The following is a 27359-nucleotide window of genomic DNA, read 5'->3' as shown; positions in this document are numbered from 1 at the left end:
ATGCAAATGAGTTGTGATCAGATTCTCGCCCGGGCGAGTTCCTAATCATTCCAGCTGGAGCGGGCCAAGAGAACGGGAAACTGATTTGCGCCTGCCTGACGCAAATCCCATTGCGAGGCTCTCCCGCAATTCTCCCAACATATTGGGACTCGCGCCCAGCACGACATGGCCAGAGAATTGCCACCAAAGTCACCGCTGAAACCTGAATTGAAAGCCCTTTGAACACAGACTGAAGCAATGTCAAAAGAATGAATGGGTAATGTTATGCCCACAACCATACTGAGAATCATGTCCCCAAAATGAGCAGTCACCATCAACTCCGCATCAAATGTTGAAATTGTGTGGATATCTAAAGAATGAGGATGGAGTTGTGCCAATGGATTCCATCTTTCACCCCTGATCTGGGTTTATGAATATCACACCGAAAACACATTTTGCAGAGTTAATTCCAGAACAGCACAGAGTTGCGCCTAACTAAAGGATGGCGCAGTACCTTGAGGGTCAACCTCTTTGGCTATCTTCAGGGCATCGGAGTTGGCCAGGTCAGTGTTGGCGGGGGACACTGCTAAGACCAGACAGTTCTCCTTGGTGACGAATTGCATGAGCATTTCTTTGATCTGGAACTCTATGTCCTGTGGTTGGTCACCCACAGCCACCTTGGTCATCCCAGGGAGGTCAATCAAGGTCAGGTTAAGAACTGAAGAGAGAACAGATAACTTGATGAGTTTACGGTGTCTTGACATTACGATAACATTCAAATCAATGAGTTGAAAGTTGACAAACTTGGCAATAATGTTACCCGTTTATATTTCAGCCAAGACATTGAGAGCAAGGGAAAGGGACTGACTGCAACATTGGACAAGATTGTACCGTTAAAATTTAAGACTATGTCTAACAATTTGCAATTTCCCCAATTGGACAGTCGGGGCAGAATTCTCCCAGTCCTCCAGTGGCTCACTGCAAGGCCGGAGGGTCGGTAATATAACGGCACAAAGCAGTGAGATGAAGGCTCCACGTCTTTCCGCTTCCGTGGCTTATTACAATGGTCAGGAATCTCTGCAACATTGGCCACCAGACAGCCAATTGAGGCAATGAATTGCCAATTACGAGCCACTTCCCACCCCTGCCAGCACTTCGCCCTCAAAGAGTTCACCGCTGTTAGACAAAACCCCAAGCCAGGTCGTGAAGACACAGCGACTAGGGCTCGTTGCATTGTTTATTGTAGAGTTTACTTACCCACTCTTAACATAATTCCCCTCAGTGATGGCTGACTCTTCTTTATATACACATCCAAGCATAATTAGCTTGTCAATAGCCAGCACCAGTTAACCTTATTACCCTAAACTATTAAATATTTAACATGTTGGGCGGCACAGTGGTTAGCACTGCTGCATCACAGCTCCAGGGACACGGGTTCAATTCCTGCCTTGGGTGACTGTCTGTGTGGAGTTTGCACTTTCTCCCCGTGTCTGCGTGGGTTTCCTCCGGGTGCTCCGGTTTCCTCCCACAGTCCATAAGACGTGAAGGTTAGGTAGATTGACCATTATCAATTGCCCCTTAGTGTCCAAAAAGTTAGAGATTAGGTTAGGTGGGGTTAAGGGGATATTGTGGGAGCCTGACCCTAGGTAGAGTACCCTTTCAGAGGGTCGGTGCAGACTCAATGGGCCAAATGGCCTCCTTCTGCACTGTAGTCATTCTATTCTGTTCTATGATCCATCAAAAAATGGCGGCACGATAGCACAGTGGTTAGCACTGTTGCTTCACAGCGCCAGGGTCCCAGGTTCGATTCCCGGCTTGGGTCACTGTCTGCGTGGAGTCTGCATGTTCTCCCCGTATCTGCCTAGGTTTCCTCCGGGTACTCCGTTTCCTCCCACAAGTCCCAAAAGACGTGCTGTTAGATGAATTGGACATTCTGAATTCTCCCTCAGTGTACCCAAACAGGTGCCAGAATGTGGCGACTAGGGCTTTTCACGGTAACTTTATTGCAGTGTTAATGTAAGCCTACTTGTGACAATAAAGATTATTTTTAAAAAGAAGCAGAACCTATTAGACACCAACAGTTGTCACATGAAGAGACCATTAGGTGAACCTTGGCAGCCTCCCAATGATGGGGCTCATTTATGGCCACTCCATGGCCCACAGAGATGGCCCTCACAGGCGTAAGGTTGCCCTTCATAGTGCCACAACAGAATTTCCCCCACCCCTAATCACAGGGTCCTTCCTTTGTGGCCTTATGCCACCATCTTCAATTGGAAAGCTGTCCAACCAGTAGCCTATTAGTTGGGTGCCACTGGTAAAATTCCCATGCTCATGGTCAGCTCTCACCTTTGACCTCAGCAGTGGCGACTTGCCTTCCCACCATCTGACAAAATTCAGTCCATAAGGTTTGGCCAGAAGTGATTGAAGGACTGAAAAATCCATTCTGCGTTTCATAGTGGGTAAGTTCTGTCCGATATTTGGGTTGAGGCTCTTACAGTCTGAGCAGTTTGTCACAGATGCAAAAAGAGCCAATCATTTGAAACCTCACAAGAACATCTTCCAGCTGACCGCAGGACATCCCTAAAATACAATTCACCTCCAAATGACCTCAGGGTATCATTGTAATTAGATAGCGACTACAAGGATGATCTACATTACACAAAAACCCAAAACCTAATGATACATAGAAGGCTTCCAGTGCAGAAGGAGACCATTAGGCCCATCGAGTCTGAACCGACCTTCTGAAAAAGAGCACTCCTAACTAGGTCCACTCCCCAGAGACTCTGGCAGAACCCAACGGAGTGTCAGTGAGCAGGTTATTCCGAAGCAAGTACTGCCTGGTTGCACTGTTGATGACCCCTTCTATCACTTGACTGATGATCAAGAGTAGACTGATAGGGCGGTAATTGGCCGGGTTGGATTTGTCCTGTTTTGTGTGTGCGGAATATACCTTTACATTGCCAGGCAGATACCAGTATTGCAGCTGTACTGGAACCTGTACTAGCTTAGCTAGGGGCACAGCAATCTCTGGAGCCAGTTCCTTGATACCAGCTATCTGTTCTTGAGCCTGCTGAACGAAACACCGAAACAGTGAGCGAGCCATTAAAAATGTGTTGGACTGGATGGTAACTTGGGTTCTGTTTGTCATGCGAGTGTCCCTTGAAGAAAGGTTATGTTTTACCACATGGCTTGTAGCACAGCTTCAGTGATGTCATTTGTGCGTGGAGCTGGGCTGTGGCTGTCAGATAAGAGTGGGGGCTGAGGTTTTTGGTATCATGTTTGGTTTGTTCGTTTAGGACTGCCGAAGAAGCAGTGTTGGAATGCACTGCGTTAAGTTGCAGGAAGTTTTGCCTCTTTTATTTTAAAGCTGTTCCAGTGAACTGAAAACACATTGGGTGTGACAAACTGCCTTGGGCACTTTAAAGAGGGAGTTGCTTGCCTGCGGAGTTTTGAATCTGCTGTTTGGAAACGAGATGAGGATCTCAGGGTAAGGACCAGAATCTCAGCAAAAAGACCAGTCCCATTCAAGTGAGATTACAGTGTGCTGGGCCACACCCTTGAAAGGGGTTTCGGTTTATTGGATTTTGTATTGAATTGGAACAGTTACTAAGGCGGATTCATGAAGAGTTATGTACATATATTACTGTAGCTGTTGTGTTTTGTTCATGTTTGTAATTGATAACAAATTCTTGATAAGTGTTTTATATAAGTTCACTACATTCTTACAATAAACTTTGTTTTGATAAAAGCGCCCAGGAAGTCTGATTAATCACACCTGAAGTGAAGGTTCTTGTGCTCATCCTAGTCAAATTCAACATAAAAGTCATAGGTCAGGTGAACTTCATAATACACTTTGGAGTTTCTAAGCTCTGGCCCATAACATGTTTAAGTATCACAGAGTTCTGACCTTACTTCTCCAGAGTAACCCCTTTGTCTTGCAGTATCACAATTTCAACAGCAGGAGATCTCGCCCTCTTTGCGGTTGATGTGACCATCAATTCACTCGGAACTCGATTGGAAGTAAACTGTGGTTTTAATAGTCTTACAACTGAGCCTGCCTGCGACCAGAAGAACTAAGGGCAGGCTCACACGGCTGCAGCACTTTATACTTCCGGTAGTGGGATGGGCCATGGGCGGAGCCAAGGGTGGAGCCCTGTACAAGCTTCTCATCTCCCCCTATGGGCAGAGCCGTGCAACTGTTCACAGACAGAGCCCACAAGGACACAATACCATACAATACAATACAGTGTGAATTACATTCACCACAGCGGCTACACTTACCGTTTGGTGAATAGACTCGGAGGTTGATTGGAATGGACGAGATGCCCTTGTTGCTGCCAGTGACCCGGTCCGTTTCCTGCTCGATCTCCTGCCGCACTTCATCAAAGTCGGTGAACTTCTTGCCTTTGCAATGTAAAAACTCTGCATGTTCTACAGATTGAAAAATAAATAGGTCAAAGCACAGGTCATTAATCGAGCGGACCTGAAACATCGAGGCAGAACGATCCACCCCGGGAGGTCTGCTGTTTATTTTTCTGTCTCGCGGAAATTTCCCCCACAGAGTTTATGAACTCCCTGGTGGGGAAATCCCAGCAAACCTCTGCAACCTTTTCCAGTGCCCACTTCTCGTGGTGTGGAGAAGCCGGCGTTGGACTGGGGTGGGCACAGTAAGAAGTCTTACAACACCGAGTTAAAGTCCAACAGGTTTGTTTGGAATCACTAGCTTTCGGAGCGCAGCTCCTTCATCAGGTCTCATGGGTCTGCACACTTTCTAGCTGGGATTACGTTCAACAGTATCCTGGCAAAATGGCCTCTCTGTATCGGGACACTGAAGAGAACTACAACTCCGCTTCCCGGACTGGGATCCATATGATAGCTTTACACCATCTAAATTAGTCAAGTCTTTGAGTCTTTCAGTTAAATCCCACACCATGTAAACATCTATAGCGAGAGAGACTGCTGAGGCTGGGAGGTCTTTTCTCTAAAAAGAAAAGAAATAGTTGAGGAATGGCTCTTGTGGTGATATGATTTGCATAGCTGTCTGCCATTGGTGCAGAACACCGGCTTACCATTGGCCCTGGTCGGTCATGTGCCTCTCGACCGATTGGTTGAGACCAGTCATCTGACAGCTCTCCGATTGGTCGAGAGGCTGAGTTAACCACGCCTCCTTACCGAGGTATAAATAGTCGAAGCGCCCAGCGGTCGTCCATTTTAGTGTAGACAACCGCAGGGCTAAGTTCTAGCTTATTAAAGCCTAACTTTTGTATAGCAACTCGTCTCTAGTGCAATTGATGGCTCATCAGTTCTTATACAGGTCTTTAAGGTTAGGAAGTGATCGGATGACAGAGCAAATGCTTCCATGGTGGGGGGTGTGGAAGAGTCCAAACTAGGGGCCATAAATACAAGACACTCATTAATAAATCCAATAGGAAATTCAGGAGAAGCTTCTCTACCCAGAGCCAATGTTTGGATGCAGAATTCACCTTTACAAGGAACGGTTAAGTTGAATAGCATTGATGCATTTAAGGAGATGCTAAGTAAGGATATGGAGGTGAAAGATATAGAAGGGCATACAGACACAAACGAGGGTGCAAGGGAACTTTGGTGGAACTAACATAACTCTTGGTCCAAATGGGGCATGTCCATCCTGTAAATTCTCATAAATAGACCACAAGTCAGTTCACTGGGATTGTACAAGTGTTAATATTGCAATCCTGTCACAATGAAACTCATCCTCTCGTGGTAAGGTGGAGCACCTGTCACTAACTGGAAAAAGGTTAGGGTGTTATTCTCAAGTATATATAAGAACTGGTTTTCAAGAAAGTGTGTGGGTAGGGGCCTGTGCTCTCTGGGTTTTGTGAATAAACTCATGTTTCCAGGTTCTTCCTTTACTTGGTGGCGAGTTATAACGAGGCATACACCAAGGGCTGGATGTTTGACTGGGGAACATTCGAGTTCCGACCTCGCACCGTGTCAGGAATAGGGATGGGCAGTTAATGGTGAGAAATCCAGTTAAAGATGGTGGGTTGGACCCTGAAGCAGCAGAGCCATGAGGAGACCCTGCAGCTCAGAGAGAACGGCAGTCCGCCAATTCAGGAAAGGGAGAGAGAGAGAGAGGGGGGGTCTCAGATTCGGAAGCGCCCTTTCATAATTTTCAACAATATGATCGTTCAGAGCTGCCAGGCCACAGCCACATTGTGGAGAGGAAGGGAACGAATCCCACCACATCAGACGGTGAAATCTGAAACCAACATAAGCTGGAATTAAAAGTCTATTGAGGAAAAGGGCATTGTCTATTGTTGTAAAAACCCATTTGCCCTTTAAGGAAGGAAATCTGCCATCCTTACCTGGTCTGGCCTACATGTGACGCCAGATCTACAGCAATGTGGTCGACTCTTAAATGCCCTCCGAAATGGCCTGGCAAACCACTCTGTTCATGGGCAATAAACGTTGGCCCAGCCAACATCACCCACAACCCATCAATATATTTTTTTTAAAAGGTAATAACAGACCCAGCCCTTTCACATCTGCAAGTGTAGCAGGTGTTGCTATGGAAGTGGGAGTCAGGCTTCTTGGCCTTGCAAAAGCTACAAATGAAATGAAATGAAAATGAAAATCGCTTATTGTCACGAGTAGGCTTCAATGAAGTTACTGTGAAAAGCCCCTAGTCGCCACATTCCGGCGCCTGTCCGGGGAGGCTGGTACGGGAATCGAACCGTGCTGCTGGCCTGCTTTAAAAGCCAGCGATTTAGCCGAGTGAGCTAAACCAGCCCCTATGAAAATCACTTATTGTCACGAGTAGGCTTCAATGAAGTTACTGTGAAAAGCCCCTAGTCGCCACATTCCGGCGCCTGTCCGGGGAGGCTGGTACGGGAATCGAACTGTGCTGCTGGCCTGTTTGGTCTGCTTTCAAAGCCAGTGATTTAGCCCAGTGAGCTAAACCAAATGGAAGAAAAGCAGGAGTCAGTGAAGTGGGCAGAGAGGGTAACATGCCTATATTTGGGGGGGGGGGGGGGGGGGGGGGGAACTGCAAATGAAGCCACAGTGCCCCATATGGAGAATGCTGTGTTCCCAATTTTCGGAATTCGTCCTGGAATCATATCTTGCTCTTGGCTTTGGTTTATAAATGACTCACAGTTCAGTCACTGACGAGTCATCGATTTGTATTTTCCACAACCCTGCTCACTTTCCTACATATTAATGTGGAAAATACTGGGTTGGAGAATACAGAACTGGAAAATTCCAGTCACCTTGCGAGAACGGGAGGGAGCTGAGGGATCGTGTTACTGGACCAGTACTCCAGGGGTTTGGACTAACGATATGAAGACACTAGTTCAAATCCCACCACGGCAGCTGGGGGAATTCAAGTTCAGCTAAGTAAACAAATCTGGAATAAATTGCTTGTCTCAGTAACGATGGCCAGAAAACTGGCAAGTTTCCGCAAAATCCCACCTGGTTCGCCAAGAAAGGAAATCTGCCAACCTCATCTGGTCTGGCCTACCTGCAACTCTCACAGCAGATTGGTCGATTCTTAAGCATGGTGTGAATTTGCCCAGCACGCCACTAGGTTGTTTATCAGGAGGCAGCCCCCCCCCCCCCCCCCCCCCCCCCCCACCCCCACAAGACCGTCTCAAGGGTAATAAATGCTGGTCTTACCATTTATTTATTTTTAAATTCACATCTTCATTGCAGTTAGCTCCAACGAACAATAAACAGTTTCTACACCCATGTTGCATCAATAGGGGCGGACAAAGTGAACCCAGCGCTGACCACTGTGTGGTGTTCGTTGTGTTGCTTATTTCAGGATGGTTGGCGTAATGTTCACAAAGATACCTCGAACTTGAACAAGGCTATAAATTTATTAACAGTACTCATTTGGATTCGACATGTACTCCTAAATAATACAGTGAGTATTAATATATAAACTAATCTACACCTAATCTTAATACTGTTCTAAACTATGATCTGCTCTTACTCACACTATCTATACTTCTGTCTCTCTCCCGCTAACTTCTGCGCTACTCTCTCCCACAAGGCTTAGCATCAATACCCTATATACTTGTATCTGTAGCTCCCTCTAGTGGCTACTCTGGACGTTTCATTAACCGTGCAGTTCTTACAGTTATGATAATATTACACACTATATTCCAATCAGAGCCTTGTCCACTTGGTTACCGATCCATCAATGGCGTATCGGGGCCCCGCGACTACAGTTCCCCTTCTGGCACAGGGACAAACAATAATTTTGGGATTGACGAGAAGAATAGTGCAGGGGATCAAAGGTCGGGGACTACAAATGGCAAATTTAGGATGCCAAGTAGGATGGTTTTAAATATTCGGAACTGCTGACGAGGAAGAACGGGCAAGGCCAGGATAGGGACTTCTCTTCAGAAACGAGCAGATCCTGTCCAGCGTCAGATACAAGGGTGAGAAAAATGAACGGGAGAGATTTCTTCACTCAAGCTGACCTTAAAATTAGTACAATTTTAGTTTGATAATAGATCTACAAAAAATCAAAAGCAAAGCAGCCCATTGTGTAATGACTCCAATGTAAACAGAATAATTCCTGTTCTAATTAATCCTTGTTGAGTGTAGTGGATTCAGAACGTTAATGCTGTGGACATTCCTTTTCAACAGATTAATTCTCATGGCTCTCGGTGATATCCAAACCTAATTGATGCCTTCTTACTCAATCCTGGCCTTTTAGGATCCTACACTTTATAAACGACCCCCCACCCCTCCTCCGATCTGAGGAGGTGGGAGATTGCTGTTGCTTTAGATCCAAACATAAAGGCGAGCCGTCAAAATCTACACGGGTCACACAAGTGTACGGTTCACAGATAATTTGTAAAAAAGCACATCAAGTCCTACACTGCTGTGCATAATGAAGAACATTTGACGCAAATGTTTCTATGGCAACAGGACAGGGTCCAGAAGCAACACAGCATCGTGGGGGAGTTGGTGATAAAGATGCTTTCTTGTGTGGAAATAAAAGGACACGCGTGTGCCAGGACAGTTTCACACTCCCAATCCTCCAACCATAGACTACTTGGCATGGGAAGGCATTAAGCACATAGGGAGCGAGCGGGGATTTAAAAATAAAGTCATAACAGAAAAATACATACATGTGATGATGCAAGATTTTTTTTATATAGATAATATTACAGTAATACTTTAAAATTGCTATTCTAACCGCCAGACAGGCAGTGTGTCTGCGAAGGTGCAATTAAGATACTGTAAAAGTGAGATCATCATCCATTCCAACCATGTGTATCGTTTACCTACATAGGACTAATGGAATTTTTTTTATGGGAAGAAGGTTCCCTGGGATTAGATAATTGAGAGATTTTGGAGAGCCTTAATAAAATGGTCACAATCCAGCTAGTGGGATAGAGATGGTGTAATTAATGGGAGGAGCCAGGTTTGTACAGGCTGTTTAGCTTTTAGTTTCGCCAGGAGCTTGAAGCTGAGCGGGAGCTTTTCTGAAAAGCTGTCAGGTTAAGCAGTAATCTCCCAAAGACAGCACGACTCGCAGCTGGTACCCAAAATTTGCTAACTTTATTTACAAGTGGCTTTTGATCTGTGATGGGCTTTGCTTAATTGGAGATAGAGAAGGTATCAACAAAAAGTTAGTGTTTTCTTTTATGTTAAGAATCGTTTAACTGTTAATTGTAAGCCATTTCTGTGATGTTAATGTGCTTAATACTGAGTCAAGAATAAAGTCTGCTTTACTATAAAATCTCCCTATTGGTCAGTGGAATAACTCATGGAATCCTCACAGTTTTACAAATTTTATTTTTTTTAAGTGTTTGGGGTTCTTGTTTGTTATCCTTGTTTGTTGGGGTCTGATCCAGGATCTTAACACATACATTTAGCACTTGTTGAGGTGATGGGAACTACACACCAGCTGGAGTCCACACTTTCAGGGTGACAGAATTGTACGAGAAAATGTCTTAATGCTCCGAGGGGAGTTATTCCATGTCCTGGTCATTATTTACCCTTCAGGTCAACAATTTAGATTTGTATAACGCTTTTTAACATACGAAAATGTCCCAAGGTGCTTCACAGGCCTACGACAAAGCAAGGTAGGGGCGGCATTTGGCACAGTGGTTAGCACTGGAACAGCGGTGCTGAGGACCCGGGTTCAAATCCCGGCCCTGGCTCACTATCCGTGTGGAGTTTGCACGTTCTCCCCATTTCTGCATGGGTCTCACCCCCACAACCCAAAGATGTGCAGGGTAGGTGGTTTGGCCACGCTAAATTGCCCCTTACTTGGAAAAAGAAATAATTGGGTACTCTGAATTTATTTTTAAAAAACAAACAAAAAAAAGTGATAAAGCAAGGTGTGATACTGAGCCTCAAAAAGAGACATCAGATCAGATTACCAAAGGTTTGGTCGTTGAGGTAGTTTTAAGGAGAGTCCCAAAAGAGAAAAGTGAGAGGTAGAAACATACATCATAAATAGAAGCAGGAGGAGGCCATTCGGCTCTTTGAGCCATCTCCACCATTCATTTTTTTGCTTGTTTTTTTAAAATAAATTTAGTGTGCCCAATTCATTTTTCCAATTAAGGGGCAATTTAGCATGGTAAATCCACCTACCCTGCACATCTTTGGGTTGTGGGGGTGAAACCCACACAAACACGGGGAGATTGTGCAAACTCCACACGGACAGTGACCCGAGCCGGGATCGAACCTGGGTCCTCGGCGCCGTGAGGCAGCAATGCTAACCACTGCGCCACCCTGCTGCCCCAGCTCCGCCATTCATCATTATCACGGCTGATCATTGTCGTGATATTCAGATACAGTATCGATATACATGATCAATGTATGTAAATGTAGTACAGTCATTTCAACACTAGATGTCTCACAGTCAGATACTATAAGAACCGGATTCCCATTCTGTTTAGTTAGTTAGAGAGTGTGATCCAGAACAGTGAACAAGCAAGACATAGAATAGCTGGAGTGAGAGAAGTTGGAACTAGTTTGTTATAATAGTGTATAGTTATATAGTTATCTGTATTGTACTTTATTTCTTCATAGTTAGTTTAGCATTGAGTAACAGGACTCACAGTTCATTATTTTATGACTCGTTAAATAGTTCACCTATCAACAAGACTATTGTCATTTTATCATCCTGGTGGATTCAAGAGTAATATATACATTTAGATAAGTCATTATTTAAAATATAACAATCATCGAGTTCAGTACCCTGATCCCACCTTCCCCTCATGTCCTTAGATCCCTTTAGCCCCAAGAGCTATATCTAATTCCTTCTTAAAATCACACAACGTTTTGGCTTCAACTACTTTTTGTGGTAGCGAATTCCGCAGATTCGCCACTCTCTGGGTGAAGAAATTTCTCCTCACTTCTGTCCTAAAAAGGTTATCCCTTATCCTCAAACTGTGACCCCCTAGTTCTGGACTCCCCCACCAATCGGGAATATTCTTTCTGAATCTACCCTGTCTAATCCTGTTAATATTTTCTAAGTTTCTCTCTCACTCTTCCAAACTCCAATGATATAATTCTAACAGACTCAGTCTGGCCATCCCAGGAATCCGCCTTGTAAACCTTTGCTGTATTCCCTCCATTGCAAGAACATCCTTCCTCAGATAAGCACAACAAAACTGCAGACAATACGCCAGGTGTGGCCTCACCAATGCCCTATACAATGGCAGTAAAACATCTCTATTCCTATACACAAATCTTCTGGCTATGAAGGCCAACATGCTATTTGCCTTCTTTACTGCCTGCTGTACCTGTGCACTTACTTTCAGTGACTGATGCACGAGGATATCTATCCATCTCTTTCAATTCAAATAATACCCTCCCTTATTTTTGCTACTGAAGTGGATAACCTCACATTTATCCACATTATACTGCATCTGCCATGCATACGCCCACTCGCTCATCCTGTCTCTGCATCCTCCTCGCAGCTCATCCTCCCACCTAACTTGGTATCATCTGCAAATTTGGAGATTGTTCCCTCGTCCAGGTAGCGAGGCAGAGGGGTGTAGGAAGCCTGAGATGAGCCATGGTCACACTGGATGACAGAGCAGGCTTGAGGGGCCAAATAGCCTCCTCCTATTTCTTGTGCTCCTTGAAGCGTATTCCAGAACTTAGGGCCTAGGCGACTGAAGGCAGGGCCCCCGACCGTGCAGCGATTAAAATCAGGATTGTTTGAGATGTCAGAATGAGAGGAGGGCAGAGATCTGGGAGGGTTGTGGGGCTGGCGAGATTACAGCGATAGGGAGGGGGCCGAGGCCACGGAGGGTTTAAAAGCAAGGATAAGAATTTTAAAATCAAAATGGTGAATGACTGGGAGCCAATGTAGGTGAGTGAGCACAGGGGAACGGGACTTGGCGTGAGTCAAGGCAGGGCCGCGTTTTGGGTGACCTCAGGTTCATGGGAGATCAGCCACAAGGGCAACAAAATAATCAGGTCAATCAACTTCTCAAAACAAGATCATCACGATCACATTGCTGTTTTGTGGGATCTTGCTGTGTGCAAATTGGCTGCTGCATTTTTCACATTACAACCAAAAGAAAGCGGGTAGCGTAATCAAAGACCCCTCCCACCCGGCTTACTCACTCTTCCAACTTCTTCCATCGGGCAGGAGATACAGAAGTCTGAGAACACGCACGCAGAAACAGCTTCTTCGCTGCTGTTACCAGACTCCTAAATGACCCTCTTATTGACTGACCTCATTAACACTACACCCCTGTAGCTTCATCCGATGCCGGTGTTTATGCAGTTACATTGTGTGCCTTGTGTTGCCCTATTCTGTATTTGCTTTTATTCCCTTTTCTTTTCATGTGCTTAATGATCTGTTGAACTGCTCGCAGAAAAATACTTCTCACTGTACCTCGGTACACGTGACAATAAACAAAATCCAATCCAATCTTAACTGATGCAGTGTTTTGGGGTATTAGCAGGTCGTGAAAGGCGCCATATGAATTCAATTTTAATCTGCCCAGTGATTCATGCCTCTGTCTGAAGTCAGTCCACCCTTGGATTTGTGAGCAACATGCGATTGCAGAGAATCGAATCATCAAAAGTCTAGAACAGGGGTGGGAAAACTACGGCCTGCGGGCCGCATGCGGCCCACCAAAGGTCTTTATGCGGCCCACCAAGTCATTAAAAAAAAATAATTTTTTTTAAAACAATTTTTTTTTTTTAAATTTTTTTTTAAGGTTAATGGGGGGGGGGCTGTTGGGTTACTGGTATAGGGTGGATATGTTGACTTGAGTAGGGCGATCATTGCTCGGCACAACATCGAGGGCCGAAGGGCCTGTTCTGTGCTGTACTGTTCTATGTTCTATATGAGGCGCCCAGAATCATAACCGGGTGAAGTAATTATTTTACTTAATATACTATGCGGCCCTTTAAAATTGTGAATCTCTGAATGTGGCCCTTGCATGGAAAAGTTTGCCCACCCCTGGTCTAGAAGAATAGGCATACGGCCAGCAGCTTGTACGAGCGCACGGTTCCAGCCATGTGGAATTTGTCACATCATACCAGACTTCAAGGAAGAGAAAATCTGACTAATGGATCACGCTAACTTGGCCTCGGTACACCAGGCCCACAGTTAAACCTCAGAAGGCGGACCACACAACAACAACAAAAAAATAATAACTTGAAGCTCAAGCAGAGCACTGCAGTGAACAACTGGGCCATGGGACTGTGTCTCGAACAGTGAAACACAGCCTCATTTCCCAATCAGTGGTCCTGTCGGGAATGTCAAGATTGGTAAAAGACCGTTTTACCTTGTCTCCCAATTTCAACAGAAGCTGCAATTACCATCCTTCGCATTGATGATCTATTTTTTGATTTGTGTTTTTCGATTTTCCCCCCCCCCTTAATTAGATACAAAAATACATGCATATTGTATGATTCTGTGCCTATACTCGATCACAATCGTAATACAGCGTAGTTAAGATTAACGGCATCATCAAAACTTTGAATCTATCACGCCCCCAAATGCATTCTGAACACCTTCATAAATGTGACAATATCTGGGGCGGCAGAGTGACGCAGTGGTTAGCACTGCTGCCTCATGGCGCCGAGGACCCGGGCCACTGTCCGTGTGGAGTTTGCACATTCTCCAGTGTCTGCGTGGGTCTCACCCCCACAACCCAAAGATTGGGTGGATTGGCCACGCTAAATTGCCCCTTAATTGGGAATTATTTTTTAAAATTCAGACCAAACTTCTTGGAAAGGACAGAACCTAAATTGCCCCTTAACTAGGAAAAAAATGAATTAGGTACTTTAAATTTATTTTTAAAAATAAACTTAACACTATCCAAAATTCTGCTGCCCATGACTTAACTCACCATTAATGAGGTCCCATTCACCTATCAGCCCTGACACTCCAAACCACTGTCTGTAACCTTCGCCAGACCCATGACCCCGTGAGATATCTGCGCTCCTCTAATTCTGGCCTCTTGAGCATCCCCAGTTTTAATGAAATGAAACTTGCTTATTGTCACGAGTATGCTTCAATGAAGTTACTGTGAAAAGCCCCTAGTCGCCACATTCCGGCGCCTGTCCGGGGAGGCTGGTACGGGAATCGAACCGTGCTGCTGGCCTGCCTTGGTCTGCTTTAAAAGCCAGCGATTGAGCTCAGTGAGCTAAACCAGCCCCTGTAAATGAAGTTACTGTGAAAAACCCCTAGTCGCCACATTCCGGCGCCTGTTCGGGGAGGCTGGTCCGGGAATTGAACCATGCTGCTGGCCTGCTTTCAAATCCAGCGATGTAGCCCTGTGCTAAACAGACCATCGTTGGTGGCTGTACCTTCAGTTGTCTGGGCCCTGGAACCTCCCTGCTCCTCTCCGTCTCACTTCAAGACACCGTTTTGGAAACCGACCTCTTTGAACAAACATTTGATCCTTTGACCCAATATCTCACACGTGACTCTGTGTCATACGTGGTTTAATAATGCTTCTGGATACACCTTGGGATCTTTTATTATGTGAAAGGCACTCTTTAAATATAAGGTGTTGTCCGACATCTCTGTTTCCACCAACGGAAGCAGACCTATCTGCTTGGCAGCCAAGAGGAAAATGAAGACCTGATGCAGTGAACCATTTGGAAGAGTGTGGGTCACTTCCTTGGGAAAATCGCAGAAGCCATTTTACACACAGCAAAACTGTCGGCACTGAAGCAAGTGGGTAGTTAACGTGGGGGGGTTTTTGGCACAGGATAAATACAGGCTGGAATGTCAGCTCTTCTCCACGGTGTTATTATTGCCCAGCAGAACAAGCAGACCAGGTTTTTCAGTTAGCATCTCAGGTGGGAGTCGGTATCTCAAAGAATAAATGCAGAATCCGCTGCTGCCACATTTACAAGCTCTGCCTCCGACTCACTGTTGAGTACCACACTGGCTCACTGGCTAGCAACGTCAGACTTTCAAGGTGGGACTTTAAATTGAGGCCCCCCACATCTGCACTCCCAGATGGACGGAAAAGACGCCAGGACATTAACCGCAGAAGTCTTGGACAACATTCAACCTGACGTCTTGGACAACCTTCATCCCTCAAATCTGTAGCACTAGAACAGGCCATTACCTCATTCCTATATGTGGAAACGGTGGTTACACTTCAAAATGGCTTCATTGGCTGTAAAACACTTTGGGAGGGGCTGAGGGGATGAAGAATCACAATATGAAAGCAATATTTTCTGGTTAAAAAAACCCAGAATTTTGGGTAGTAATTAATAGCTACATAAAAGCAAAAATGCCTGGAAATAGTCAGCAGGTCAGAGAGCATCTGAGGGACAGAGTTAACCGTCGAGGGATGGGGGGGAGGGGGGGGGGTATATTTTCAGCCCACGTTCACCCTCAGTGAGAACGGTGATGAGGCAGAAACTCCGGAGAGATCGGGTTTCCCGATTTTCCCCGCCGCTCGCCGGTGACATCACGAGTTCACCCCCACAAAGGGAGAGAACTTCATTTTTACAGATTTAAATACATTTTCATCGGACTATCCAGCCCTTTGCGTCGCCGCATGACCCCTCCCCTCTGAATATTCAACCCGTGCCGATGTGACTTCACGTCAGCGAGGTTACAACAGCTTTGTGAAAAAGGTGATTCACTCAAGGGACCCCTCCGGGAGCGCAGAGGAAGTATAGCCCCCCCGGGGAGAGAAACCAATGCCCCCCAAAACACACAACCCAATGCCACCCCTCCACCCCCCACCCACAAACACACGGAACTTGGGGTTGGAGCGGGAGTATCAGGAATCACAGCAAGGGGCAAAAGAGAAGCCACAAGTCAGCAGAGAGGGTTGAAGACCTCCTTGAGGGGCTGGGTGGGGGGTTCAGTGGGGGAATCAGACTCCTTATAGCAAAATAAGGGATGTCAGCCTGTGCCTGACAAGGAACACTGCATTTCTGGTTTGTGCAGCTCCCTCAGAAATTGCAGGAAAGGTATGACACAGAAGGAGGCCCTTCAGCCCATCATGTTCATGCCTGCCCCCCCCCCCTCCCTCTCACTGGCTGAGAGCAGCAGAGGCAGCCGTGACAAAGACAGTTGAACTCCCCTGAAGCTTGTCACTGGGTTCAGATGAGTAGCACATACTCTGAAAAGATAAAAATTGTCAAGGTACAAAAATGTTGGGCTGGTTTAGCTCCACTGCAAGGATTGGGTCAGCTTACTGTATAAGCCTACTGAGAATTACATTTTAACAAAGTGCGGACTGCTCATTGAACATCTGCTTCTGCCCAAAACAACCGGCGTGCTCAAAAACACCTCCGTTCCGATCGTACCCCACAGGACTGTAGCCCCATCTGAGATTAGCTACCACACCCAGGAGAGAACCTCGGCTCTTCCTGGTCAGTGTTGCAGCAGTAGACGTGTTTACCTAGAGGGGGAGCCAGATGGGAATTTTCTAACTATTAGTCTCTTGTACTGTGTAGCTGAAACCTGTCCTCTTTCTTTCCAGGAATCAGCCAAGCACAGCTACACAAGAGACCATGAGAGGCCCAATCTCGCTCTGGAATTAGAATCAGTTACAGTTCTCATATCCATCCTCTCCAGGTGCCCCCCCCCCCCCTCCCCCTCCCCATTCAGCAGGAAAATAATTCACTGCTTTCTTCAGGACTGAGTGTAGCCTTAGTTATCTCAAATCAATAAACACAGAGAGGCCACCTTTTGATAGACAACTCAATCCCCAAAAAGCACTGGGTCAGACGTCAGAATAAAATGGTAGAGAGTGTTTGGGATGGAGTCTCCCAGAGGCCCATGTTAAAAGGCCCACGGCACAGCTGTCCTGGGAGATTGAGAGCTCAGTTCTCCTCTGCACTGCAAAGCACAAAAGGGTTACTGTCTTCACCCTGGAAAAGGCTCCTCTGTTGTGTGTCTCCGCTGTGTCAGCTGTTTTATCACAGCTCCGCAATTGGCACGGGGGAAACTCTGCGGCTCAGTATTAATAACAATTTCATGTTCGTGTGTTAGAGTACCAAACTAATCAGAGTTCAGCGCTGAATGGGTGATCTGGGCTCAGAGGGGGATTAAGACTGTAACAACAATGTGGGAAACTGAAATATTGCACGAGGGGGAGGAATTGGCGCTTGCGAGGCAGAGGGTGTAACGCAGTGCTGAGGCACAGCAGAGGGTGCTTTGTTCTGCATCTGGTCTGCATTTCTTCAATATGGCTTCCCATATATGAATGGGAGCTTAATGCAACAGATCTCTGCCAAAACTAATAGAAAAAGGACCTTTTTATAATAAAACTGCACTCACAACAATAAAACTTTAATTTGCTGCAGAACTGCTGATTAAATACAAGTTTTCTGTTGGCTCTACGGCTCCTCAGGAAACATGCACTGCCCTTTTTTCTTTTGAGATAAGAACGCAAGAAAACCACTGACACAAACGTCCAAAAATGTCATACATCCCCGAAATATCCCCTCCAAAACGCCCACTGCTCATGCCCCCAAATACCTACCCAATACCTCCCTCCCCACAAAACCCTCACCCAACCAACGCCCCATATCCCCCAAAACACAGGCCTCGAGGTGGGTCACAGTCTCGGGATATGGTGTCAGCCACTTCAGACTGAGGCGAGGCGAAATTTCTTCCTCAGAGGGCAGTGAATCTGTGGAAGGCTGTGGAGGCCAAGTCACTGAATATGTTTAAGATGGAAATAGATTGATTTCTTGTCTCTGAAGGTTTCAAGGGGTATGGGGAGAGGGCGAGGGTATGACTTTTTGAGTTAGCGGATCAGCCATGATCATACTGACTGTGGGGGCAGTCGCGAGGGGCCAAATGGCCTATTCCTGGTCCTATTATGTGTCTATGCGAGCAATTAACTTAGAGTGTTAACTATTGGCCATCAAAAAAGCAGGAACAACAAGAAATAAGGGGAGGCGACAGCGTAGTGGCAGAATCCACTAGTAATGCGCTGGGAACCCAGGGTAGTGCGCTGGGAACCCAGGGTAATGCTCTGGGAACCCAGGGTAACGCTCTGGGAACCCAGGGTAACGCTCTGGGAACCCAGGGTAACGCGCTGGGAACCCAGGGTAACGCGCTGGGAACCCAGGGTAATGCGCTGGGAACCCAGGGTAATGCGCTGGGAACCCAGGGTAATGCTCTGGGAACCCAGGGTAGTGCGCTGGGAACCCAGGGTAACGCGCTGGGAACCCAGGGTAACGCGCTGGGAACCCAGGGTAATGCGCTGGGAACCCAGGGTAATGCTCTGGGAACCCAGGGTAGTGCGCTGGGAACCCAGGGTAACGCGCTGGGAACCCAGGGTAACGCGCTGGGAACCCAGGGTAATGCTCTGGGAACCCAGGGTAATGCTCTGGGAACCCAGGGTAATGGGCTGGGAACCCAGGGTAATGCGCTGGGAACCCAGGGTAATGCGCTGGGAACCCAGGGTAATGGGCTGAGAACCCAGGGTAATGCGCTGGGAACCCAGGGTAATGCACTGGGAACCCAGGGTAATGCGCTGGGAACCCAGGGTAATGCTCTGGGAACCCAGGGTAATGGGCTGGGAACCCAGGGTAATGCGCTGGGAACCCAGGGTAATGCGCTGGGAACCCAGGGTAATGGGCTGAGAACCCAGGGTAATGCGCTGGGAACCCAGGGTAATGCGCTGGGAACCCAGGGTAATGCGCTGGGAACCCTGGGTAATGCTCTGGGAACCCAGGTTTGAATCCCACTACAGTAGATGGTGACATTTGAATTCAACTAGAAGAAATTTAGGATTAAAAAGTATAATGGTGACCACAAAACCATTGTCAATTGTCATAAAAACCCATCTGGTTCACACACGTCCTTTAGGGAAGGAAATCTGATATCCTTACCCAGTCTCGTCTACATGTGACTCCAGACCCACAGCAATGTGGTTGACTCTTAACTTCCCTCTGAAATGGCCGAGCGAGACACTCAGTTCAAAGGGCAATTAAGGATGGGCAACAGATGCTGGCCCGGCCAGCCAATGGATAAAGAGGAGCACATCAACGCATTTGGGTTGCAGTCGGAAGAAGGGACAGGATTGGGCACCTTGGTTTCAGCCAAGTCGCAGTGATCTTGGCCTGAAGGGTTTGTTAGGGTTTGGGGGCGAAAGTATAGTGTTTTGCCGGTTATTTGTTTTGGACATATAGAGATGCTCGTTTGAGGGTTTTTTTTTAAGTATCATGACAAAGCGTGGTGTCTTGCCTGCATTTTGTAAGTTTTAAACAGAGGAACATAGAACATAGAAAATACAGCACAGAACAGGCCCTTCGGCCCACAATGTGCTGAACTTTTGTCCTCGATTAAGAACAAATTAATCTACACACCATTATTCTACCGTAATCCATGTACCTATCCAATAGTCGCTTGAAGGTCCCTAGTGTTTCCAACTCAGCTACTTCCACAGGCAGTGCATTCCATGCCCCCACTACTCTCTGGGTAAAGAACCTACCTCTGACATCCCCCCTATATCTTCCACCATTCACCTTAAATTTACGTCCCCTTGTAATGGTTTGTTCTACCCGGTGAAAAAGTCTCTGACTGTCTACTCTATCTATTCCCCTGACCATCTTATAAACCTCTATCAAGTTTCCCCTCATCCTTCTCCGTTCTAATGAGAAAAGGCCTAGCACCCTCAACCTTTCCTCGTAAGACCTACTCTCCATTCCAGGCAACATCCTGGTAAATCTCCTTTCCACCTTTTCCAAAGCTTCCACATCCTTCCTAAATTGAGGCGACCAGAACTGCACACAAGGATGGTTGGCTGATTCGGTAAAGTTGTGAATTATCAGGAGAACTGTGTCTCGCTGGTCATCCTGTCCAAACCACACACTCGTGAGTCTGGTGTCATGAACCAAAGTGTGGGGAGGGTCTCTGAGGGAGGAGGGTGGTCCCCGACATAGGGTACAGGATCATGTAGCCACAGATATAAGACAGGAGATTCTCTGGGCCTCCCTGTGCCATGATTCTCAGCGGCGGGAGGTGATCCCACCATTGACCGGCGTGGGATCTTCTGGTCACGCCGCCGTCGGTGGGATTTCCATTGAATCCACCCCACGAGGAAACTAGAAGGTCTCGCCCATGGTGTCCCAGAAAATAGTGGGACATGGGGATTGAATCAATAACCCACACTGGTTTTTATTGGCACAGGGTTGCCACGGTGGCAATTTAACAAGACCAACTCTGTGGAGGGATTAAAAGGAATGGAACCAGAGGGAGCCTTGGACATGATTTACCCCTGTCAGCGGGCAGTATCAGAACTGCAGTGCTGATGGGGAAGGGGGGGGGGGGGGGGGGGGGGGGGGGGGGGAGCGGTGAGGGGAAGTGAGCAGCGCAGTCAGACAGACAAAACAGGGAGAAAATACCTCACATGGGAAGCAACATTCATCTCGTCACTCCATACCTGTCGGAGCGTTGATCAGCTGAAGAACGAGGGGTCTTCTGGTCACGATCCCAGATCCTCGAGGAAGGAAATCCCTGAAAATGAGAATTGGAGATATGTGAGCATCATTTCACACACAGTCACAGCTGGGAAGAAAACTATTCCAAAAAAAAACAATCCGAATGTATCTCGGAACCAGCCATGGTCTTCCAACTACAAGCTAGAATTTTGAGGACATCAAAGCACTTGCTGTGGTTTCCACATGGAATTCTACTCGGCTGAGAGTTTAGTAAGGATTACTTTCCTTCCGCAAGTTATTTATTCGTCTCGGCCATACACCATCTATAAACCAAACAGGCTGGCCTGCTTCCAGGCCCTATTCTAACTCCTGAGAAAGCTGTTGCCAACAGCTAATGGTAGAAAGATAATGGACAGAGATTTGAGGTTTGTGGGCAAGAGATTCGGGGGAGGGGTGTGGAATGCGAGGATGTGTTTTTTTTTATAGACACAGCGAGCGGTTATGGCATGCCCCTTTTGCCTCGGAGACTGCTGGAGCAGAGATTGTCAGTGATTTCAGAGTGAAATTGGAAGGGAACTTGAGGGAAATAAACTTGCAGAGCTACCAGGATGAGTGGGGGTACTGGGTTGCTCTGAGAGAGCTAGGATGGACCAAACAATGGGCCGAGCGACCTCCCCCTGTGCGGTTATGGCATTGTGCAAACTGAAGGGTGAGGTGGAAAGGGAGTGGGGAGAATTTTTTCCTTGCGTGATAAGATAAAGCAAGTGGCAACGCAACAGCATTCTCCTCTTTACATCTCCCCCTATTTCCATTGGCTTCCAACGGGCAGAACGGCCATTTTACTCCCCCCATTGCTTCTAACTTGCGCAACCATCTGAAAACCTGCGTCTCAACCACTGGTCAGGGAAAGGTTTCGGAGGCTGCAGTGCGTCAGGCGATGAAGATCTCTGACCAAGGCCTCAGGGGTACTGCAAAAGCAAATGGGCTGCTTGCACACGGGACAATTAAACAAAAAACAAGAAATATGATGATTTCTCTGCATCACATGATGGACAGACGTCATCTGGAACAGTTACGGTCACCTCACATGATCAGAGGATATGGAGACCCTGATTAAGGTTTGGACAAAGGCAATCGATACCTGGCTTAAGGGATTTAGTTAAGATTTGGGGCAGCCCGGTAGCATAGTGGATAGCACAAATGCTTCACAGCTCGAGGGTCCCAGGTTCGATTCCCGGCATGGGTCACTGTCTGTGCGGAGTCTGCACGTTCTCCCAGTGTCCGCGTGGGTTTCCTCCGGGTGCTCCGGTTTCCTCCCACAGTCCAAAGATGTGGTTAGGTGGATTGGCCATGATAAATTGCCCTTAGGGTCCAAGTTGCCCTTAGTATTAGGTGGGGACACTGGGTTATGGGGATAGGGTGGAGGTAGGGTGCTCTTTCCAAGAGCCTGTGCAGACTCGATGGGCCGAATGGCCTCCTACTGCACTGTAAATTCTATGAAATAAGCTTGGAGAGCTGAGCCTCTTCAAAAAAAAAGGTAAAGATGTCAAGAAGACTTGATTCATGTTTGATTAAAATAAATGGAAGACTTGGTCCAACTGGATATCCGCCTCAGGCATATTAGAGTTAACAGGGCCCAAGAACTCAAGTGTGCATTTGCAATGTACTAGCAGAGTGTTGGAACCAACAATTCTACGGACACGTGCTTGTAGGATTAGAATAGCGGTTTTAATATACTCACAACAGAGCCAGCCTATTAGCCATTGAACTTTCGGTTCAATGGCCGGCTGACCATGTGGCACTGAGATTTTATACAGCAGCTTCCGGGGCAGGAGTCCTGGGCAGAGCCAAGGGAGAAGCCCCTTACAACTCGAGCATTCCCAGAGCTACTCCCCCTGGAGGACAGGTAGTGCAACTGCACTTACAATACAGACACATCTATATACAGATTATAATCCGGTGTGAATCACATTCACCACACAGAGATACCAGGGAGATAATATCTTCTAATAAGTTTCCAGTATGTGCATTGAGTGCAGGTTCACCGCAAACATTCAAAAAGGATTCAAAGATGAGTTCCTGAGAGTGGTCAACGTAACTACTTCCAGGTCGCTGGTGAGGTCAGGCCGGAGGGTAAATATGGCACCAGGTGCCTGTGGTTTCCGCAAACCTCACTGACCACCAGAGATCAAGCTGGCCAGCAAACACGAGTTTTCTTTTAAATTTGGCTCAAGGTTTGTCCTACCTTTCCCAAGAAATGACGATGGCGATCCGAGGGGGCAGACAGGGGGCCTCATTCAAACAAATCATCCCAAAGACACCACCTCAGACAGTGCCTCATTCCCTCAGGACTGTACCCAAGTCCTCGAAGTGGGACCTGAACCCACCACCTTCTGCCTCCGTGACAAGAGTTACTGACGAGGCCATGGCGGCCACTACCTAACCATTCATCCACTAGTGTTTCCCAGTACATAGACTGGCAGGAGAGGAAGAAAGGGACTCCGGGCGATGGACTGAGCTAGCCTATGACTGCCGTTGGTGCGTGGCATTTTCTTGGGCATTACCTTGGATACAGAATCGTATCGAGTGTATCAGGAATTCTCATTCTTCATCTTTGATGCCTCCCCTCCTGCACTGCTCGTTTTATTGAATAACCTGCACCCATATGGCACCATTAAGGCAATAAACCATGCCGTGGCACAATATTAAACAAAACATGACCCCGGGTCACACGATATTAGGGATGAAAAGAGGGATAAGGAGCATCCTACAGGACAATAGAGCAGCAAGCGGTTGGGGGCAGAGGGGTTGAAGAGAGGTTCCAGAGCTAGCCTGGGCAGCTGAAACCAAGGCCACCAATGGTAGAGCTGCACAATGTCCATAAATGTGAAAAAAGTAGGCATTTTCAGAGCAAATACTAAAAATATAAACTTACAAAAAGCTGAAGTGAAATTTTACAGCCCGCCAAAGCAGATTAATTTGACAGAATCAGTGTGAAACCTATTTTAATTAAACATGTCCTGCTGGAGGTAATATTTCAGATTCTCGGCCTTATTCTTTTGGATGGCTCCTGTTGAGGAAGCTCGCTTCAACATCATGCCGAGGAGCTTCCTCGCTCTGTGCTGTCTCCAAAAGATCGACCCAGGTGCTACATCTCTGCCAGTCCTATCCATCCAGAAAGATCCGACAGTTCCCACCGCCTCCCCCTTTCAATCCCATCGGACTATTTCTTAAAATCGATTCTGCCCCACTGTAAACGCAATCAGTCTAACTCCGTCATGAGGCAATCTCACTGTAGGCTGCCATTTCCATTCAGTTCAATAAAACTTCTCACTTTAGAAGTAGTGCAGCTCTCCTTAAACTCGAAATATCCACTCACCATCCTTTCCAAGCGTCACTCAAATTCTTTCACGGTTTAAAGTCCGGAATTCACCTTCCATCAATTTGAGCCAATGTCCTTTTACATTTAAGCCATAGCCCAATAGCCGCACCATTTAGTTGCTATGAAATTCCTGGGAGATATTCACACTTCCAGCGGGAATATCCCTGGAGGATGTTCAGCTGCCAAGAGATTAGTTCTGAATCACCTCCAGCACTCGCACCATGTGACTTAAAGTGGATGTAAATGGCTATTACGAGGAGGAACGGGCGAGTCATCCCTTGCGTCCTGATCAATATTTATCCCTCAATCAACATCACAAAAAGAATGATCGGTTTATGATCACATTGCTGTTTGAGAGAGTTTGATGTGCACAAATGGCCTCCACTTTTTCTAATATCTCCTTATGTGGCGCAGTGTCACTCTTTTGTTTAATATAAATACTCCTGTGAAGCAGCTTGGGATGTAGCACAGTGGGCAGCAGGGTAGCACTGTGGCTTCACAGTGCCAGGGTCCCAGGTTCAATTCCCGGCTTGGGCCACTGTCTGGGTGGGTTTCGTCCGGGTGCTTTGCTTTCCTCCCACAAGTCCCGATAGACGCGCTGTTCGGTAATTTGCACATTCTGAATTCTCCCTCTGTGTACCCGAACAGGTGCTGGAATGTGGCGACTAGGGGCTTTTCACAGTAACTTCATTGCAGTGTTAATGTAAGCCTACTTGTGACAATAATAAAGATTATTAGCATTCTGTTAAAAGGTGCTATATAAATAAAAGTTGTTGCCGATTACCACTTTTTGGGCCCATTTGACTGGACTATTGATTCCTGAAATATCCTAAGGGGAGAGTTTAGACTGATGCGAGGTGATCTTATCAAAATGTACAAGACTTTGCAGAGAAAAGACTAACAGGTTGTTTCCCCTGGCTGCTTGGTGTAAGGTCTGGGCCTAGGATAGGCCTCCAGGAGAAGGGTCCATCATTAAGGAGCGAGATGAGGAGAAGGCTCTTTACTCAAGAGGGTGGTGAACATTTGGAGATCTCTAACGCAGAGAGTGTAGTACAGGATCAGTTGTTGGGTGGTTCAAGGCAGAGATCAATGGACAATGGAAAGTAATGAGAATCAAGCAATAGGGGGACTGGGTGGCAAGGTCTTGATCAAGATCAGTTATAGCCTTTTTGACTGGAATAGAAAGATGAGAGAATGTATGGTTCTACTTTTTATGTTTTAATCAATGTATAAGCCTTGTGAGGCCTGGGAAGGATTGTTGGGTCTCGAGGACACTGCGGAAACAAACCCAATGACAAATCGTGGGAACATTAAAGTAAATTCAATGCCAACTTTTGCTTCATTAGCTGTAAAGAAAATTATGACATGTTTAATTGGGAAGCATATAATATAATCTCTATTCGTGTCACAAGTAAGCTCACATTAACACTGCAATGAAGTTACTGTGGCCAGAGATCTTGAGTTGAAACCTTCTTGAACATATTCAACCAGGTCAGTCTTTGACCTTATGCAAGCCGAGGTTTGTCAATGTTGAACGAGGTCACATGACCTCCCAACCGCCGTCTCGCCATCAGAGACCAATCCACCCCCGTGCTGCCCCGCCTCCTCTGGCAATTAGAAAAGGGATTGGATGATTGCCAGTCAAAAACCACATATTTCCCCCACCTCACCATTTGCAATGTTGTCTAACTGTTAAACCATAAGACACAGGAGCAGAAGAAGTAGGTCATTCAGCCCTTCGAGTCTGATCCGCCATTCAATCAGATCACGATTGATCTGATAATCCTCCACTCCACTTCCCCGCCTTACCCCCATAACCCTGGATTCTCTTACTGATTAAAAATCTACTCTGAGAAAATGAAATAAAAGTTATTTTTTGTTTAAGCACATACCATGCTTTTAACTCATGCCAACTGCCCCCCCACCGCCGTGCCCCCAAGTTGCTCATAGGCAGCATCGAGGAGATTAATCTTCAATTGCTCTGAGACTCTAAGACAAGCAAAGCAGTCCCACGCAGGCCCTGAAGAATATAATACAGGGCCAACCTTGCGCCTCTCAGATACACCGGGGCAACAGATGAAGCACCTGCGATCCATCCTTACACAAGACCACCACCCTCAGGTTGGCGATTACGAGTGCCAGGCCAAATGCAGGAGAGTCTATGCACTTGATTGACCAAACAGACTACCAAGTAGGCCGGTGGAGCCACAGAATTGACAGCAATGGTGGGGCATTCTGAGGGATGACCGTTTGTCAGCAGGCAAGAAAGGAGCAACGGTCGCCCGCATCCCCGTTACCATGGCAGCGAAACCAGCAATCAGTCCACAGGTCTTCAATTAGTCAGCAGAATAAAACTGAGGCCCTGTCGCTTAGGCTTCTAACAAGAGAAGATCTGGCATCACACATTAAAGTAGCAGCTTATTTTTAAAAATTCATTTGTGGGATGTGGGTGTCGCTCGTTAGGCCAGCATTTATTGCCCAACTCTAATTGCCCTTCAGAAGGTGGTGGTAACCTGCCTTCTTGAACCGCTGCAGTCCTGCAGATGTATGTACATCCACTGTGCTGTTAGGGAGGGGGTTCCAGGATGTTGCCCCAGCGACAATGAAGGAACGGCGATATATTTCCAAATCAGGATGGTGAGTGACTTGGAGGGGAACCTCCAGGTGGTGGGGTTCGCAGGTATCTGCGGCTCTTGTCCTTCTAGATGGTAGTGGTCGTGGGTTTGCAAGGAACCTTGGTGAGTTACTGCAGGGCATCTTGTAAATGGTACACACGGCTGCCACGGTTAGTCGGTGGTGGAGGGTTTGAATGTTTGCGGTAGAAGAGCAATCAAGCGGGTTGCTTTGTCCTAGATGGTGTTGCGTTTCTTCAGTGTTATTGGAGCTGCACTCATCCAAGCAAGTGGAGAGTATTCCAATACACTCCTAACTTGTGCCTTGTAGATGGTGGACAGGCTTTGGGAGGGTCAGGAGGTGAGTTACTCTCCGCAGGATTCCTAGCCTTTGACCTGCTCTGGTAGCCACAGTATTAATATGGCTAGTCCGGTTCAGTTCCTGATCAATGGTAACCCCCCCCCTAGGATGATGATAGTGGGGGATTCAACGATGGTAATGCCATTGAATCTCAAGGGGCGGTGATTTGATC

General features: G+C 46.8%; 1 protein-coding gene across 17 annotated transcripts in view; it reads right to left on the bottom strand.

Moving 5' to 3' along the window:
• LOC119955849 (dynamin-1) overlaps positions 1 to 27359 on the bottom strand; it is a 263367-nt gene that overhangs the window by 164757 nt on the left and 71251 nt on the right. For all 17 annotated transcript variants that reach the window (XM_038782469.1, XM_038782474.1, XM_038782486.1 and 14 more), the window contains exons 2-4: positions 20835 to 20908; positions 4261 to 4410; positions 494 to 697 (exon numbers count right to left, since the gene is read on the bottom strand). In XM_038782469.1, the coding sequence (XP_038638397.1) occupies positions 494 to 697; positions 4261 to 4410; positions 20835 to 20908 (428 nt within the window). The remainder of the gene's footprint in view (positions 1 to 493; positions 698 to 4260; positions 4411 to 20834; positions 20909 to 27359) is intronic.

This window comes from Scyliorhinus canicula, chromosome 21, assembly GCF_902713615.1.
Source record: "Scyliorhinus canicula chromosome 21, sScyCan1.1, whole genome shotgun sequence".
Classification (NCBI taxonomy): Eukaryota; Metazoa; Chordata; class Chondrichthyes; order Carcharhiniformes; family Scyliorhinidae; genus Scyliorhinus; species Scyliorhinus canicula.
Note: the sequence above shows the minus strand (reverse complement) of the source record. Positions and strands in the feature narration are given on the sequence as shown.